The 19,123-nt window shown below is 39.7% G+C and overlaps 2 protein-coding genes across 2 annotated transcripts; both read left to right on the plus strand.

The window, feature by feature from the left end:
- Nucleotides 1–7,437: 7,437 nt before the first annotated feature.
- Nucleotides 7,438–12,572, plus strand: LOC115774337 (uncharacterized protein C1orf115-like). The gene is made up of 2 exons (XM_030721545.1): nt 7,438–7,855; nt 10,964–12,572. The coding sequence occupies exons 1-2, from the start codon at nt 7,547–7,549 to the stop codon at nt 11,099–11,101; spliced, it is 447 nt and encodes a 148-aa protein (XP_030577405.1). The 5' UTR covers nt 7,438–7,546; the 3' UTR covers nt 11,102–12,572.
- A 1,320-nt stretch (nt 12,573–13,892) lies between these two features.
- On the plus strand, nt 13,893–16,698 carry tmem18 (transmembrane protein 18). The gene is made up of 5 exons (XM_030721825.1): nt 13,893–14,043; nt 14,191–14,308; nt 15,569–15,623; nt 15,730–15,823; nt 15,921–16,698. The coding sequence occupies exons 1-5, from the start codon at nt 13,951–13,953 to the stop codon at nt 16,017–16,019; spliced, it is 459 nt and encodes a 152-aa protein (XP_030577685.1). The 5' UTR covers nt 13,893–13,950; the 3' UTR covers nt 16,020–16,698.
- The last annotated feature ends 2,425 nt before the right edge of the window (nt 16,699–19,123 follow it).

Consider the following 19,123-nt stretch of genomic DNA (forward strand, 5'->3'; position numbering starts at 1 on the left):
CAGTCGAGACCAAAACCGAGGGAGGGCGAGACCGAGACAAGACCAAGACCAGTGCCTGACGCTACATGACCCAATAAAATGTGAAACATGATCAAAATCACTTCTCAAATTGATCTGAAAGATCCACATTCCCATAAAATCATCCTGATATCAAAACACTCACAGCTCAAATAAATATAACCATCTTTATTTAATACTCCTGGGTGACTTCCATCATTTATCACAGAATGTAAAACAGTTATTCATAGTTCATCACAATAGTCTTAACTTTTCTCTGCCTTTCATAAACAATGCATAAAGTTGTGTTGTTTTTAAACCAACAATCTTTGTAAAAATGGGTGCTTTTTCAAAACCACATAGCTAAATGTGTAAAACTGAAAAAAATGGCAAACACTCATCAACAGTAAGAACTAAAGCCTTTAATCTTATACAGATTAAAGCTGCAGGATGTAACTTTTATAAAAAATCTGGTTTTTACATATTTGTTAAAACTGTCACCATGTCAGACAGTATGAGACCGATAATCTGCGAAAAAAATGGAGCTCCTCCACCTCCTCCCTGAATCGCTCCCAGTCAAAAACAACCAATCAGAGCCAGGAGGAGGGTCTTAGCACTGTCAATCACTCCTCGTGTATGGGGCTCAATGTACTTCAAGATTTGGTATCGATCCTATGCCAAGTAAACACAGGGCCATTATCACCGATACTGATACCAATACTTTTTAATAATTAAGAAGAATTTCCATGAAGTTTAACTGGTTTGAGATTTTTTTCCTTTGGATCATTAATTAGTTAAAACCCAGGATAGAAATGGGCAAAGTTTATATGTAAGTAGAAAATACTTTATCAAAATAAAAGTTATTGTTCTGAAACAATAGAACATTAACAAAACATTTTTCCCCATACATTGATGTCTGGATTTTTTTTTTATATAAATTAAGTGTACAAAATCATCACTCAAGAACAAATGCAAACTTTTTTTCCAGGTAGATCGTTCAGAAAGTATTATAAAAAATGTCCCTTCATTCACTAATTTTCTACAAATTTAAATTAAAATTTGCTTTAAATGTTTCATAGCAAAATCCTTTTTTTTTCCCTAAATAAAATATGTTATGCGTCACATAACAAAACACTGTGGGGAGGGGAGGAGCAAAGTGCTCTGTGCTGTGGCAGGAGCGACACTTAGACAGTCAGCTCGCATCTTTGATGAAACCGCAGCGCTGCATACAGGAGAGAAACTGAAGCCAAAGTATCGATCTCATTACACTGATATTGATCAATACCAATACCAGTGTTGGCATCCATATTATCGATATTAGGATCGATCTGCCCACCACTAGCTCAATGTACTAATGGCGGAAACAACTTACTTACTTCTCTGCAGTTACCATTGGTGGTGGCCATGGTAACTTCAGGGTTCTAGCAAGAAATATTTCTCACCCCAGCGCTAACGCTAATGCTAATTAGTAAGCTAATGCTAACCGCTAAATGCCGCTCCCACTTGTTAATTGCAGAACTCTAAATCAGGCCTTATTAGATTGATAGAATGATAATTTTTGCATATAATCCAGAAAAGTTATATTTATATATCATCACATTAAAAAACATACACAACAAAAACATAATCCAGATTTTTTAACAATCAGCTGCTAAAAGCATTTCCTACATTTGAATATCAGCCACCATGTTGTGAGCATAAACTATCACTTTTGAATGCAACAATAGGAAGTGACATCTTGCTGGGAACTGTAGTTATTTTATTCTTGAAGGCCTCTCACAGCTCTACTGGTGCTGAAAACTAATGTTTGACTATGGCTTTCTGAATACAAGTAGGGCTGCAACTATCAATTATTTTAGTAATCAAGTATTCAATTGATTACTCCGTCAATTAATCAAGTAATTGGATAAGAAATAATTTTTCATTTTAACATCAGCATATTCGTTCAGATGTTTCTCTGAACATTGCTAGTGCTAATGGCACTTTCCGCAGTACACTGTGGTTATAGGTCTGTTCTGGTGGTTACAGCTGACATACAGAAAAAATAACAGCTGACATCCTCTGCACAACACACGCACGCACATTCAAACATGCGCACTCACATGACAGAGAAGTAGGGGCGTGGAAAAACATCTCAGCGATCCACTCGTGTTAAAGGGTCGTTTTTGTTTTGTTTTGTTTTTTCCAAATGACGGGAATCCGTTACAGCGATGGAGAACTAACGTGGAGGAAATGCTCCGCTTACACGGAGACACCTGAGCTGCAGAGTTGAAACGAAACATCAAAGCAACAAATTTGTGTCGAGGATTTTTAATAATTGAATTGAGGTACTCCAAGAATCGTTGCAGCCCTAAAACTTGCATTAAATTTTTAGTTTGTGTATCAAAATACATGAAGGTTGGTAAATACCAATAGTGAGATCAAACGTACACACTGTGAATGAAACTGTCGGTGCTCTGTGGTAGATTGCAAACTGCGGTGAAATGATACAGACGTAAGCAGCGATAATAGCGGCGACCTAGCCGGGGCACCGCGGTCAAGTGAGCCGTCTTGACCGCGGTGCCGGGGCGGAGTCTGCGAGGTGCGCTCCTTTGAGAGGCAGAGGAGCGCAATCTTTGTTGGATTGGAATCGGTACGTTTGCATCCAATAAAAGCAAAGATGTTAACAAATAAATTGGACAATATTCTGGCAATTTAGTGATATTTTCAGAGCTGTGGTCTTGACTGGTCTTGAAATAAAATCCGCAAGGTCCGAGTCCATGACAAGACCGAGACCATCAAGAAGCGGTCTCGAGACCGATCTCTAGTGTTGTAGTCAAGACCACCTAACCCGAGACCGAGACAAGACCAAGACCAGAGGGTATCGAGACCGAGACAAGACCAAGACTTTTAGGGTCCGAGACCAGTCGAGACCAAGACCGAGGGGGGGCGAGACCGAGACAAGACCAAGACCAGTGCCTGACACTACATGACACAATAAAATGTGAAACATGATCAAAATCACTTCTCAAATTGATCTGAAAGATCCGCATTCCCATAAAATTACCCTGATATTAAAAACTCACAGCTCAAATAAATATAACCATCTTTATTTAATACTCCTGGGTGACTTCCATCATTTATCACAGAATGTAAAACAATTATTCATAGTTCATCACAATAGTCTTAACTATTCTCTGCCTTTCATAAACTATGCATAAAGTTGTGTTGTTTTTAAACCAACAACCTTTGTAAAAATGGGTGCTTTTTCAAAACCACATAGCTAAATGTGTAAAACTGAAAAAATGGCAAACACTCATCAACAGTAAGAACTAAAGCCTTTAATCTTATACAGATTAAAGCTGCAGGATGTAACTTTTATAAAATATCTGGTTTTTACATATTTGTTAAAACTGTCACCATGTCAGACAGTATGAGACCGATAATCTGTGAAAAAAATGAAGCTCCTCCACCTCCTCCCTGAACATCTCCCAGTCAAAAACAACCAGTCAGAGCCAGGAGGAGGGTCTTAGCACTGTCAATCACTCCTGGTGTATGCTGCTCAATGTAGTTGTGTGCGACACTTCAAGATTTGGTATCGATCCTATGCCACAGGGCCATTATCACCGATACTGATACCAATACTTTTTAATAATTATGAAGAATTTCCATGAAGTTTAACTGGTTTGAGATTTTTTTCCTTTGGATCATTAATTAGTTAAAACCCAGGATAGAATTGGGCAAAGTTTATATGTAAGTAGAAAATACTTTATCAAAATAAAAGTTATTGTTCTGAAACAATAGAATAAAACAATTTTCCCCATACATTGATGTCTGGAATTTTTTTTCATAAATTAAGTGTACAAAATCATCACTCAAGAACAAATGCAAACTTTTTTCCAGGTAGATTTTTCAGAAAGTATAATAAAAAATTTTTATAAAAAATGTCCCTTCATTCACTAATTTTCTACAAATTTACATTTAAATTTGATTTAAATGTTTCATAGCAAAATCCTTTTTTTTTCCCAAATAAAATATGTTATGCATCACATGACAGTATAACAAAACACTGTGGGGAGGGGAGGAGCAAAGTGCTCTGTGCTGTGACAGGAGCGACACTTAGACAGTCAGCTCGCATCTTTGATGAAACCGCAGCGCTGCATACAGGAGAGAAACTGAAGCCAAAGTATCGATCTCATCACACTGATATTGATCAATACCAATACCAACGTTGGCATCCATATTATCGATATCAGGATCAATCTGACCACCACTAGCTCAATGTACTAATGGCGGAGAAACAACTTACTTACTTCTCTGCTGTTACCATTGGTGGTGGGCATGGTAACTTCAGGGTTCTGGCAAGAAATATTTCTCACCCCAGCGCTAACGCTAATGCTAATTAGTAAGCTAATACTAACCACCAAATGCCGCTCCCACTTGTTAATTGAGTGATGGGGCCTAAGACATAACCAGAAAGCAGTAATCAGTTTTTTTGGACGTGTAGTTACATTTCTCGAGGTGCATGTCAGGTTTGCTTCAGAGAGGATTTTCAGTTATACACAAAGGATCAATGCAGAACTATAAATCAGGCTTTATTAGATTGATAGAATGATCATTTTTGCATATAATCCAGAAAAGTTACATTTATACATCACGCATTTAATGTGTCCCAGAGTGCCGTTTCCTTCCACTGTGTTTGCAGAAATCACATAAAAAAATACACAACAAAAACATAATCCAGATTCCTCGGCTGCTAATAGCATTTCCTACATTTGAATATCAGCCACCATATTGTGAGCATAAACTATCACGTTTTTAATGCAACAATAGGAAGTGACATCTTGCTGGGAACTGTAGTATTTTATTCTTGAAGGCCTCTCATAGCTCTACTGGTGCTGAAAACTAATGTTTGACTATGGCTTTCTGAATACAAGTAGGGCTGCAACTATCAATTATTTTAGTAAACAAGTATTCAGTTGATTACTCCGTCAGTTAATCAAGTAATTGGATAAGAAATAATTTTTCATTTTAACAATTCATCAGCATATTTTAACTTCCGTACTGCAGATGTTTCTCTGCGTGAAACAAACAGGGTGGATGGAGCAGCTACAAAGTTCTCTTTGCTTCATGTTGCTGATCAGGTGGTTGATAAAAACATTTTGACGAAGCCCCTCTGTACTGAAGGGGGTGGGGGGGGCACCGAACGATTGCTAGTGCTAATGGCAGCCCCCCCTTTCCCCAGTACACTGTGGTTATTGATCTGTTCTGGTGGCTACAGCTGACGTAAAGAAAAAAATAACAGCTGACATCCTCTGCACAACACGCGCACATTCAAACATGCGCACTCACAGCACAGAGAAGTGGGGGCGTGAAAAAACATCTCAGCGATCCACTCGTGTTAAAGGGTCGTTTTTGGTTTTTTTGGAAATGCTCCGCTTACACGGAGACACCTGAGCTGCAGAGCTGAAACCAAACATCAAAGCAACAAATTTGTGTCGAGGATTTTTAATAATCGAATTGCGTTATTCCAAGAATCGTTGCAGCCCTAAAACTTGCATAAATTTTTAGTTTGTGTATCAAAATACATGAAGGTTGGTATTTACCTTTCATGCTGGGATTTTTTTGTTGAATCGGAAGCCTGAAATTTTCCTTTGATCTTCATTTTCCCTCTTACTTCTCTTCGTGTTCATGCCGGTTGTTATTTCGATTTATGCAGCACACGCGTGACCATAGTGAGATCAAACGTACACACTGTGAATGAAACTGTCCGTGCTCTGTGGTAGATTGCAAACTGCGGTGAAATGATACAGGCGTAAGCAGCGATAATAGCAGCGACCTAGCCGGGGCGGAGTCTGTGAGGTGCGCTCCTTTGAGAGGCAGAGGAGCGCAATCTTTGTTGGATTTGAATCAGTACGTTTTGCATCCAATAAAAGCAAAGATGTTAACAAATAAATTGGACAGTATTCTGGCAATTTAGTGATATTTCCACAGCTGTGGTCTTGACTGGTCTTGAAATAAAATCCCGAGTCCGCAAGGTCCGAGTCCATGACAAGACCCAGACCATCAAAAAGCGGTCTCGAGACCAGTCTCGAGACCAAGACCGATCTCGAGTACTACAACACTGTCCACAGGCACCCGAATCCTAAACTCCCACCCCATTCCTCCGCCATCGGATCATAACTGACACATACACCACACAAACATACATCACATATGACATTATAGGCTGTCTATATGTCTTTGCTTGTTTCATGAATGTGATTTTATGTCTTATGAGTTTTTAAAATATTTATTTTTATTGATGATGTGCGAGTTTGTCGCATTGCACAAGAATTGGACTTTTTACATTTTTTTAAGTTCGTGCTTTACAATGACAATGAAAGCTATCTATCTGTTTGTAAGGAAAACGAATTAGTGGGTTGTGCCTGCAGTCCTGACCTTAAACCCATAGAGCACTTGTGGGATCAGCTTGGGCGTGCCGTTTGTTCCAGAGTGACCAACACAACCACATTAGCTGGTTTACAACAAATATTGGTTGAAGAGTGGGATGCCATCCCACAGAAGTGTGACCAAGCTGGTGATCAGCATGAGGAGGAGGTGCCAGGCTGTTGTGGCTGTGTGTGGTTTTTCCACATGCTACTGAGGCCCCTGTTTGTTAAATTAGTAAACTGTTAAATTGCCAATATAGCTTCAGACTTCAATCATCCAATCTAATAAACAACATCAAACAAAGAGTCAAAAGCAGAATGAGCTGCTTGGCGTCGGCAGAGAAGGTTTGGCAAGTTTTTCATGAGTACAACCCACATACTCAGCTCTGCTGCTCAACCCACAAATGTATTTTCCTCACAAATGTGGTACCATTTAACGGGAAATAAACAGGATTTCCAGTGGTGTAAGATTTATTACCAAGAAGCATTGTTACATAGAAATAATCAGCCAAACACAAATGTCTTTACTTTTCATGCTGTTTATGAACAGGACTAAGAGAAAACAGAAAGCATAAAGACCACATAAACAGAGTAAAAACAAAGGATTAAAAAATGCTATAAGAGACAGGGGCAGAAACCACAAGGAAGCCTTAGACTGAACTAAAAGCAGCATCAATATTCATGCTGAATCTAGCTTGGTAATAATTGCCAGTCTGAAAAAAGAAAAAACAGCTCGCAGATACAATGCTACAAGCTGAACTAGTGTGGTGAACTCTGTCACCCTCAGCCCTCATCCTCGGATTAAGAAAACTGTAGATAAAAGGTACTTCAGTAGTTATGACCACAGGTCTGGTTGCTGACTTGCACTTTGCTCTGCTGCAAACTTCATTCAGTTCATTTGATTAAAACATTCCACTTGAAATCCTGTGACCTACTGAGGTCAGCCTTGTGAGGAGGAAGGATTTACACCTTTAAGGGCTCTGTGCCACATCCCCCCCCCCCCCCCACACACACACACACAAGGCGGTCCAGTGGAATGCACTTCCACTCATGCACATAACGTCTGCTGACAACAAATCTGACCATCTGAGGAAGCTGGTTCCTTCTACATCTCTGAGAGCTGCAACAAGCAGGTAAACATGAAGCCCAGATCTCTTCCATCGAGGCTTTTTCAGAGAGATTCGGCTGCAGCAGCATCAGGTGAGAGTCTCAGCATGAGCGCAGCAAAGTATCAGCGGCATGTGGACTGTGTGGATCACCCAGAGAGACCGGATCAATCCTTCCACAATGACGGTCAGCAAGCAGCAGACAGCAGCGGGCGAAATGAGAAGACACATTTTTCCTTTCTGCCGGAGAGGTACGAGCCGCTGATAGATGATGAGGCGAAAGCCAAGGCAAAAGAAGAGAAGAAGAAAAGGAAGAAGGAAAACTACAAAAAAGCAAAGAAGGTTGGTGTATTTTTATTCTTTTTTTACACATTTTTCTAAAAATTTAATATTCACACTCCAACTTTGAAGTTACAAATCTAATGAGAGGACTTTTTTCCCCCCTAAATTTTGTCTCTTCTTCAGAGTCAGTGTGGGTAAGTGGAAATGTTTTCAGTATGAACTCAATCAACTACAATCAAATATATTTAATTAATGGGAACTCTTAATGTGCACCAATCTGTTACCAGAATTAGTGTATAAGGTATCTTAAGAATAAGATGTCTGATTTTTCCTAGCTGAGTACCCCAAGTTAAACAATCATGATCTGCTTTTATTATAGTTTGGATTAAAGGCTGCTAATGTGATCGCCCAGATATTTTAGTTGCCTTTCCTTTGACAAACATAACTAAGTTCTGGGCTCACCTTGACCCAGCTTGACTAAAGCCAGAGATTATTCTCACTAAAGACCTTTAAAAGCTTCATATGTGTCAGCCGTGTGGTGAAACGTGCACAGAGGTGGAGCCCAAACAGTCCAGGCGAACACAATAGAGGTCAGGACGTGCTGTTCAAAGGAGTTTCCCCCCCTTCCTGTAGGGAGGCAGTGTGCACTCAGTCTTGTCTCAGGAATCGCTCAGTCCGAGTGCATGTCTGTAATTTATGTATACCCTGTGCACATCTATGGCCAGTTTACTGAGCAGACAGGTTTATAACCCATCACGTGTGAGTGATAAGAAAGCAACAATTGTACAACAACCTTATCCCATGACCTAAAACATATGCACACACACAATATGTGGGCCTGAGAATTAACTTCCAAAGAGCATGTTTCATAATTTCTTTATTAATGAAAAGTAAGTTGTTCTTTTAAATTACATTGAAATAGAATAAAAAGTTTAAATATATATATATTCATCTGGTATCAGTATATGACATCTTATAATGAGGTACTGTTGTGGCCCAGTCGAGAGAAAATTCATACTGATCAAACTTTTGTCTTTTTTTCTAGTTCTGGTTCAGGTAAGTTGAAATATGTTCTCCATCCATCCATCCATCCATCTTTTTTTAAAAAAAATAAATATGGTATCAATGAGTCTTTAACTAATGATTCAATTACCCTGCTGTTATTGAAAAACAGCCAATAAATCTTTTGCAAATGGCTGATTCAAACTGAAATGATCAAAATGGCAAAATTAGTTCTATAAATTATCCTGAAATTATATAATTTCATTCTTACAGCATTGTTCCTTTCTTCATTAGTTGGTAATGTTTCTGATTATTTTCCACAGTTAGTGAATTGTTCATAATTATTCATCACAAAGATACTTTCAGCTGCTCCATTAATAACAATGAGTCTCCAAAGGGGGCAGCACCGCATGTTTGATTTGGCAGATTTTTATGCTGGATTCCCTTCCTCTATGGTTTCCTCTACCAATTTTTCTTTCTTTCTTTCTTTCTGGTGATCCATAAGTCAAAATTTGGGGTCATTATCTCAAAATTTCAATTTACTCAGAATTTTGAGTCAGTAAGTCAAAATTTTGAGACAATATCTTGAAATATCTACTTTGGCTCTGCCAAAGGGATTTGTGTCTTCTCCTGGGATTGAAGCTGGGAGCCACTACAATATGAGACAAAACAAAACCTGAGCTGAAATGTAGACGCAAGACACGCTGAGCAGGCGTGATCACACCTATGACCACAGCCTAAAGCACAGCACAGTTTAAAGGGTATCTGCATTCATACTGTAATGAATGTTTTGAAGTTTTTTGAACGCTTCACCTCTCATCCAAAAGGCTTCTTCAGTTCTAAAAACCAAATGCTGGAGAGTCCCAGGTATTTAAACCTTGTGGGGGTTGTCCCCTTGGAAGTGGTTGTTGACCCATTATTGATCATGTGCATCATCACATGAGCCAAGGTGTGAAAAACGGTGTGGGTCTTTACAGTTAGGGGTTTTGGGTGAAACCCACTCAAGTGACCAACTGAGGTCACTCAAAGTAAGTTGTGAGTGGGTGTTGAGGCACCTGGAAAGCTCAGGACTGCACTGTAGATGGGTGACAATTGGGGGAAGTTGGTGCCGTAATCCACCACCTCTGTTCAGTGGTGGTCGTTCACAGGGGACATAGATGGCTTCTTTTACTCCTCTTTCAAACCATCTGTTTTCTCGGTACCAAATGTGAACACTGCACCTCCTAGATGCAGATGTTCAGCTGAGTCTTGTCCTGTTGATGTGGGTCTTCTATGCTGTTCCATGTGTTTGTGGAATGGCTGTTTGGTTTCTCCACTGTAGAGGTCTGAGCACTCCTCGCTGCACTGCACAGCATACATTGCTTGTGTTTGGGAGTGTTGTACTAGGGATGAAGCATTTTTGTCTTGGAATGTGGCTGGGTCTGAAGGATACTGGGATGTCATGCTTGGAGAAAATTCTCCAAGAGTTTCTCTGAGGTTTGTCAGAGCTCCGTCTTGTTTACTGCGACCAATAAAGACTCTTATCGAGCGCTGGGGTGGCTGTGTAACAGTACGGGCAGTGCAGGTTCAGGTCCCGGCCTATCGACATTTCCCACCTGCCCTCCCTCGTATCTCTCCTCCCAATTTCCTGTCACTCTCCACTGTTAATAATTCCTTGGGAGGTGTGGCCACACCTCCCAAGGAATGTCTGGGAAACAAATCATAAATAAAAAGCCACTCACCTTTTATTGTGTTTGGTTTTGTTATTGATTCATTTCATTTCCAGACTGTTGCATTTCTGTATGTCATAATTTATTTTTGTAAAACTTCTGACTTCCTGTATCCTCCATAGCCTGTTAGCTCTTTCCTGTCCAGAGAGTACAGAAGATGATTGTGCTCACAGTCTGCCACTCTTCCTGCTGTGCCATTGTTCTAAAGCACCCCATACACAGCCTTAAATCATGTCCTAACTTCAATCTTGTATTATTTTAACCTGCTTTTTTGAAGAATCACCGAGAACTGATATAGCATCTGAATACTGTAAGACTAAAAACGATTATGAGGAGTGGGGAAACAATCACATTTGATACAAAGTATTATGGCTCCTCATTTCTTCTCTTCTCTGAATGGGTGGATTAGTTCATAATAGGTGACGTTATTCAGTGATTTTTTTCATTTGTCTTTCAGAATGTCGGGAAGGCACTGCGCTCCACATGGAAGTGCTTGATGCTTGGTCTTTACAGTTTTGCCCTTGGCTACTCTACACCGATCACAGTGGCTGCTACTTTTGTCCCTGACTTTCACCTGAGCAGGAACAGGACCTGAGCCAAGTTCCCTGGATCTCCTCCAGCGTGTTTTCAAATTAAGCTGCATAACTCACAGACTCTGAACAGAGACTTTTAAAATGTGAACCTGATTGTGTAATTCAAACGACATTTTTATGTTTCCAGAAACACTGATTCATTGATCTTAACTGAACCTCTGTGTGCTTCTCCAGATGGTCAAAATATATTCTATAGCTGCAAAAGATTGGTGGAAATATGCAATGTTAGGAGCACAAAATCATGTTAACATTAGCCTAGACACTGAAAATACTCATGTGCCTTTTTCAGGTTGACTTGTTCTTAAATCAAGTGTTTGCATGTGTGCAGAGGGATTATGTGGGGATCTGAAAACTCCAGCAGGGCAGCAATAACAGGAATTTTCACTGTAGCTGCAGGTCAGGTGAGTCAGGGCAGAGAGCTGTTTAAGGGATTTACAAACAGGAAAAACTTAACCAGAAAGTGATTATCAGTAAAGCACTGAAAAAGATAAGTAACCAGTAAGAAAGGGACCAGCTCCACCCTTTTCTGTAAGGAGCAACTTAAACACTGATCTCTAAAGCATTTTGCATATAACAAATTCTGCTGTGAGACAAGCTCATTACAGTTAATTAAAAATGAACAAAAATGAAATGAAATAAGATTAAAACTAAAAATGAAAACTAACAAAATTAATTCTGTGTACTTTCAAAACTAATTACTCTCTCTATATATACAGGAACAGTTTTAGTCGTCAATTTGGCCAAATTTGCACAAATTTGCACACAAGCATGAGAAGGTGTTTTTGTTTATTTAATTTTACACTGGAATATCTACATGAATGTGGGTCAAGTGTTGTGTTTATACTGTTAATACAGTATCTTCTTTTCTTCCCCTAAAATCTCTCTCTCTCTTTTTTTCAAATATAAAAAAAAGAACTGCTATGAATACTGTAATGTAAAGTTCAGGATTTGAGGGATTTTCTGCTTGGAACAAAATGATTTTTAAGACTTTTTTGACTTTCTGAGACTGTTTTAAAGGTGTGTGTAGGTTTGATCATTTGTAAGTGATTAATTATTCATGATATTTGTACGTTTGGTTGAAATAAAGCATTAATAGGAATGCAACCAAAGAATAATTGAGGTCGTGTGTGTGTGTGTGTGTGTGTGTGTGTGTGTGTGTGTGTGTGTGTGTGTGTGTGTGTGTGTGTGAGTGAGAGAGAGAGAGAGAGAGAGAGAGAGAGAGAGAGAGAGAGAGAGAGAAGGCCAATGAAGGCCAGTCGAGCTGAATTTAAAATAAATGAAAACTAATCATAATAATAAAAAAATGTGATTGTGAGAATTTTAATGTTTCACTTGTATCGTGTACCTATGGAATCGTCATCAATTCGGGTTGTAACTAGGGTTTAATCCCGGGATCCGGGATTCCCGGGAAATGCGATCAGAACCATTTCCCGTTTCCCGGGAAACGTTAGACGGGAAACCGGGAAAAAAGTCGCGCGCGTCGATTTGACTTTCAGAAAGAAAAGAAAGCTTCAGAATGTTAAATTTAAGGAAATATTGAGAGAAGGGTTCGTTTAATGCGAAAAGCATTACTCTTCATTTCAGGCACGTTCAGCCTCCGTTTAAGGCTTCAGCCTTCATCTCAAGCGTTTTAATAGAGGTATTACACAGTTGTACTTTTTTCCTCTTTAATTTGTTGAAATCGTAGGCAATGTGTTTACCCTAAGGTATTTTGTATTATATAATTTTATATTATTATATATTGTTATATTGCATTATATAGCCTATAAAATATGCCTGCCCTGAACAATAAAGAAATATCTGTTTAACTTCGAGTGTTTCTTTTCCTCGTTTGCAGCCGCTTACTAACAATCATGAATTAGGATACGGGCCTAATGTGTGAAGAAATTATCATGAAATAGATTGCTTTAACATATTTTGCTTTTTAAATGGAGTTGAGTAAAATGTATATTTTTAGGCTATAAGGATTGGCCAGTTTTTCAATAGACGATTCACAGCGAACCTACTTTAACCCTCAGACACGGTGTTATAAATTTGCTGTTGCCAGAATGGCAATGACCAAGTCGTAGTGCATTACTCGAGGCCCTGTGTTATGCCATATTATAGTGTAGTACGGTAGTTTACTTTTCAATGACTATTACAGCGTTCCACTTGTGGAGATATAGCGCAACAGATGTCGCCACGACAGCGTGGCTGAGCCTTTATCAATGCTGTGGAGATGAACCGTATTGTTTTGCACCAGCAGTTGTAAAATATCTTGGTATAATTCCATGTACAATGGAGGAATATTCGAATTATATTTGTTAAGGGAGTGTTGAGGAACGACACAACACCGCATAGCTCGAGCACTCGAATGTCGAGATGTAGGTTTTATTGCGTTAATCAAGCCGACGTTGCCCCCTACTGGGCATAACAGGACATAGCTGGAAAGCTACCTCTACAATATCACAATAGGTTAAGGCCGACACAGGCTACAGAAGGCCTAATTAAAATAAAAAAATAAATAAACTTTTTCCCGGGATTCCCGGGAAATGGCTCGTCATTTCCCGGGATTTGATTCATGTCATTTTCGGGAAAAATATTAAACCCTAGTTGTAACTCGACATTTAGAGATCACGCAATAACTTAAACTTTTCTTAACGTTTAAGTTATTAACTTTCCACCACTTAAGCTTTTCTTTAAATGGTGGAAACAAGCCATTTGATTTTAACAAATTAATTATTTTTGTCAAGCTTATACTGAAAATTTATGTTAAGCGTCCTGTGACGCAATTCTTCTGCGACTTAATGTGTCACTTCCGCAGTGTAGTGTTGTTTAAACACAGTCTGAGAAGAATTTGTATTTTCGGAAGATGACGGAGCACAAACCAGAGAATATTAGCAGCATACCTATCGACGGATTTAGCCATTTAAGAATAACGTCGATATGGACGTTCCTCATGTCTGTAAGTTGAATTTTGTTTCCCCGATTCCAGAGATAAACGAACTACGCTTTGGCTGTCTCAGCTAACACAGGACCCGCTGTCAGTTTAGAGGAGATTCAAGTTTAGCAGCTTCACTAACGACTGCGTACGTGTCTTTCCGTTGTGCAGGTGCAGTGGTCAGAGCCCTGGCTCGTCGGTCTGCTGGTGTTTCATGCTGTGTGCTTGTTCATGACTGTGCTCACCTGCAGGTTTTACAGAGCGCAGATCTGCCACTTCCTTCTCGTAGGTACGTGTTACGAAAACTACACTTACCCATAAAATGAAAGGGAACTCTTAAATCACACGCTAGATCTTGATAAATGAAATATTCAAGTTGAACGTCTGTACTCCTATAAACTGGTAAGAACGAGATGAGGTAAGAAGGCTTAGTGGTAGGGATGGGAATTATCGATCCTGTTCTTTATGCACCTAAACAGGTTTTCAGCGTCAGTCCAGCTGTTTTCTTATCTAAAATCCCAAACAGACAACTGCCTAATGTAGCTGTAGCATCAGTCTCTCAGTCGAAATCTACAATGGAGGAAATCAGAATATTTTGTTTTACATTCATGTTCATTTAGGCTTTCTTAGTCAAGTAAAAATGCGCTGAGCAAGGTGCTGATGTTATTATAATTATTATTATTTGGCGCAGGTTACAGATGAGCTGCTCGGCTGAAAAACGTATGGAGGAACATCAGATATGTAGGACTCCTGGAAGTGAATCTCATGTTGTGTAGAAAGATGTTTCACAGTGTTACTGGTGTTTCCAGCTCTACTTGAAATAATCCTGTTGCAGACATTACAGCTAGCACTGCTATTGTGAAATGAAGCAATACTTTGGACCACTTCTTATTATATATTGGTCCTGCTGCTTGGTTGTCCAACTCGCCTCTTGTACCAGCCTGTTTTCTGGGTTCTCCACACTTTTGAGACTGTGTGAGGAAACACAACAAACCTTGTACGAATTGTTCCATCCTGGAGGAGCTGGACTACCTGTGCAACCTGAATGAGCTGCAGGTACCATCTCGTGCTACCCGTAGTGACGACACCAGAAGAAAGCAAAACTAGAGAATAATACAGTCAGGATGGATAGAAGAGAGCCACAATCTGTGGCCACCACCTGCAAAACCATTCTCTTTTGGGGGTTGTCTTGTTGTTGCCTCTCTCGTACACCTGTTGTCACTTTCACTTACACTAAAGCAGTTGAAATGGATTCACAATGTTTCCTAACTGCACAGATGGAACTTTAACTGACTTTGTGTTATACTGTGATGACCAAGTGTTCCCTTAAAAGTTCTCTACTGGCGTGTAATGATAATGCAAAATAGTAATGGTTAAGAGTAGCATGCCTCTTAATAATAAAAGCTGATTAATACAGATACATTTCAAAATCAGTGGTTAACTAAATCAGTATTAGTAAATCCTTTATACCTTTTATAGATTTGGTCAACGCAGTTTTTAAATGTGAAGTAATTGAATCACGTGTAACCAGAGTTCCCTCTCTCCACAGTTGGCCTGGTTTATAGTGCTGAATACCTAAATGAGCTGGCTGCAAGAAACTGGAGGTAACACCACTGATCACCCATATTGTTTTGCTGTCTTTGTGCCAAATATTATGTGTGATATGTCAAGGCTAAGAGAATCTCCCTAAGCTTCACTGTTTTTTTGCAGGTTTTTTTCTGATTTCCAGTACTTTGATTCCAAGGGCATGTTCATATCTTTGGTCTACTCCATCCCCCTTCTTCTCAATGCCGTCATCATCGTGGTATGTTTGGTGTTTGTTCTCACCATATGCCATTTAAAAAAAAAAAAAAAAAAAAAGAAACGCTACCTTACACCTGTTGTGTGCTACACTTTGACAGATGGTGTGGGTGTATAGGACCTTTTCCACTATGACTGAACTGAAGACCCTTCAGCTAAAGAGAAAGGCTCGCAGAGAGAAGAGAGAGAAGAATGACTGATCCCTCCCTGTATATCCGTAAATGGGCTTCATGTGGAGGAATTTAGAAGCTCTGATTTGCTAATCCTGAATTTTGGAAAAGGAACACCAGTTCCATCTTGTGACTTAAAAAGGACTTTTCATTGATGTCGGTAATGTCAGGAATGAAGGGGGGTTTTTTTTGGCTATGACTGTTTCTGACATTTCTGAGGACCAAAGGACACTTACTGTTTTGGATTTAACGTTTTAAAGCATGTTAAAAATGCCCAAACAAAATAGTGTTTTAATTGCTTTTATGTGTCTGTATGATTTAAGTCTTAATAAATTCAGTCATGAAGCAGCTTTGTATCCCCAGATTGGTTAAACTTGTCCGACATCTCAAACGGCTGTGGGAACTTGGAGAGTCTCTGAGGTCCTGTGACCTGTCAGTGGAGCCTCAGAGGTGGGATACTCTGATTCACAGCCACATTTCCATGGATGAAGATTCATTATTCCGATCTTGGAGCAGTAAAAGCTCTCACTGTCACAGAAGAGGCTCATATTGATGTTCAACATTTAAAGACTTTTAAGTGAATGTACACTTTTTTTCCCCTCCTTGTGAAACCCTGGTGCCTACATGACCTGCAATGCAACACAACCAACAAATGTAGTTGGATCATGGGTCAAAAATTGTGTTCTGTTAATGGGTATCCTTCTATGCTGTACCACTTCCTAAAACCTGTAATCAGAGTTTAAAGTGTAATACTAATCTCATTCTGCTTTAGTGTTTTATACATCTACCTTTTGGTCTCTTCACTTGATACACTATATTGCCAAAAGTATTTGCTCATCTACCTTCACACGCATATGAACTTGAGTGACATCCTATTATTAATCCATAGGGTTTAATATGATGTTGGCCCACCCTTTGCACCTAGAACAACTTGAACTCTTCTGGGAAGGCTTTCCACAAGGTTTAGGAGTGTTTATGGGAATTTTTGACCATTGTTCCAGAAGTGCATTTCTGAGGTCAGACACTGATGTTGGACAACAAGGCCTGGCTCACAGTCTCTGCTCTAATTCATTCTAAAGATGTTCTATCAGGCTGAGGTCAGGACTCTGTGCAGGCCAGTCAAGTTCTTCCACGCCAAACTCGCTCATCCATATCTTTGTGGACCTTGCTTTGTACACTGGTGCACATGTTGGAACAGGAAGGGTCCATTCCCAAACTGTTCACATAAAGTTGGGAGCATGAAATTGTCCAAAATGTTTTGGTATGTTGAAGCATTAAGAGTTCCTTTCACTGGAACTAAGGGGCCAAGCCCAACTCCTGAAAAGCAATCCCACACCATAATCCCCCCTTCATCAAACTTTACACTTGGATAATGCAGTCGGACAGGTACTGCTCTCCTGGTAACCACCAAACCCAGGCTCATCCATCAGATTGCCAGCTGGAGAAGTGTGATTCGTTATTCCGGAAAACACGTCTCTGCTGCTCTAGAGTCCTTTGGCAGAATGCTTTACACCACTGCATCCAGCGCTTTGCACTGTGCTTGGTGATGTAAGGCTTGGATGCAGCTGCTCGGCTATGGAAACCCATTCCATGAAGCTCTCTATGCACTGTTCTTGAGCTAATCTGAAGGCCAAATAAACTTTGGAGAGTAAGAGATTGACTGCAGGAAGTTAGTGACCTCTGTGCGCCATGGGCCTCGGCATCCGCTGACACTACTCTGATTTTATGTGGCCTACCACTTTGTGGCTGAGTTGCTGTTATTCCCAGTCGCTTCCATTTTTTTCTAATACCACTAACAGTTGACTGTGGAATATTTAGTAGTGAGGAAGTTTCATGACTAGACTTGTTGCACGGGTGGCATCCTATTATGGTACCACGCTGAAATTCACTGAACTCCTGAGAGCAACCCATTCTTTCACAAATGTTTGTAGAAGCAGTCTGCATGAATAGGTGCTTGGTTTTATATACCTGTGGCCACGGAAGTGCTTGGAACACCTGAAGTCAATGATTTGGAGGGGTGAATGAGTACTTTTGGCAATCCAGTGTATGTTATTATGTATCAAATTTCCATGGGTAATCTGGGGTTTAAGATATTTTTGCTTTGCTGAACAGGAACAGTATGATGCCTCCAGTGAAAGACAAAAGTAATATACATTTAGCATAGTTCAGCATTTTGTATCTCTAAAAGAGTAAGTCTAATAAGCATGAAAAACACATAATTATAAAAAGCCAGAAACAACAAAAAATTCCAACAGATGCTGCTGTGAAATGTGCAGGTTAATGTTGTGGTTTCACTAAATGTCTGGGAATGATAGTACACCACTAGAAGGCAGTATGGACTAAATGACATGAGAAATGCAGCTGTCCATACTTCACAGAATCATTCCTCTGCCCACACTACATTTTTATTCTTTTATCTCTGCAAAGATTTGACAGGGTGTTTATCTCAGCTATGATGTTGTTTTTAATTTTATTTATATCATTCATTTTTTTTTCTCCTCCCCAGATGACTCTGATATATATATATATATTGGCATGCTTTGCCTGCATTCATCTGTCAGGATCCATCACATTTTGGCAATGAGTGATTGGATCGCTGAAAGTTATCTGAAAGGACAGGGAGGAAGAGAAACGGGTGTGTTGCATTGATAAAGGTGGTGATGTGAGTGTGTGGGTGTATACATGTGCATCAAGATTGGTCAAGACTCCATCCCTTGTGCTGAAGGCTCTTCCAGGACAGCTAGTGAAACACTACAAGTTTCACTCTTAACCTCTGTGTAGGCAGGTGTTAAACTCACATACATATGGCCTGTGAGACTGCTTATCACAAGAGTGTGTCACTAGATTTTGAGGTACACCACAACTGATGCAACCACCTCATATTATCCAGAGACATGAGTCATATATAATTGATTAATGATTAAGCACCCACCCAAGTTTCAAAAGGCGTTTTTCTCTTAGCAAAAGTCTAGAGTGAATGCTTTCCCTTGTTTAAACCTTCTGTCTTCAGCTGGTGTGAAAGTTGATGCCAAATTCGCCAGTTTATGAATCTCACATGTGGCTGCTTTCTTTCTGTCATGTACAACAGTATGTTGCACAACATCCAGTCCGCTGCAGTCCTGTGAGTCAAAACA

The sequence above is a fragment of the Archocentrus centrarchus genome, chromosome 24 (assembly GCF_007364275.1).
Source record: "Archocentrus centrarchus isolate MPI-CPG fArcCen1 chromosome 24, fArcCen1, whole genome shotgun sequence".
In the NCBI taxonomy this organism is placed as follows: domain Eukaryota; kingdom Metazoa; phylum Chordata; class Actinopteri; order Cichliformes; family Cichlidae; genus Archocentrus; species Archocentrus centrarchus.

Excerpts from the sequence above, each read along its gene's own strand:
- LOC115774337 (XM_030721545.1), top strand. The coding sequence starts at position 7,547 with ATGAAGCCCAGATCTCTTCCATCGAGGCTTTTTCAGAGAGATTCGGCT. Across the intron at positions 7,856-10,963 it reads ACTACAAAAAAGCAAAGAAG|AATGTCGGGAAGGCACTGCG; the intron begins GTTGGTGTATTT and ends TTTGTCTTTCAG.
- tmem18 (XM_030721825.1), top strand. The coding sequence starts at position 13,951 with ATGACGGAGCACAAACCAGAGAATATTAGCAGCATACCTATCGACGGA. Across the intron at positions 14,044-14,190 it reads TATGGACGTTCCTCATGTCT|GTGCAGTGGTCAGAGCCCTG; the intron begins GTAAGTTGAATT and ends TCCGTTGTGCAG. Across the intron at positions 15,624-15,729 it reads CTGGCTGCAAGAAACTGGAG|GTTTTTTTCTGATTTCCAGT; the intron begins GTAACACCACTG and ends GTTTTTTTGCAG.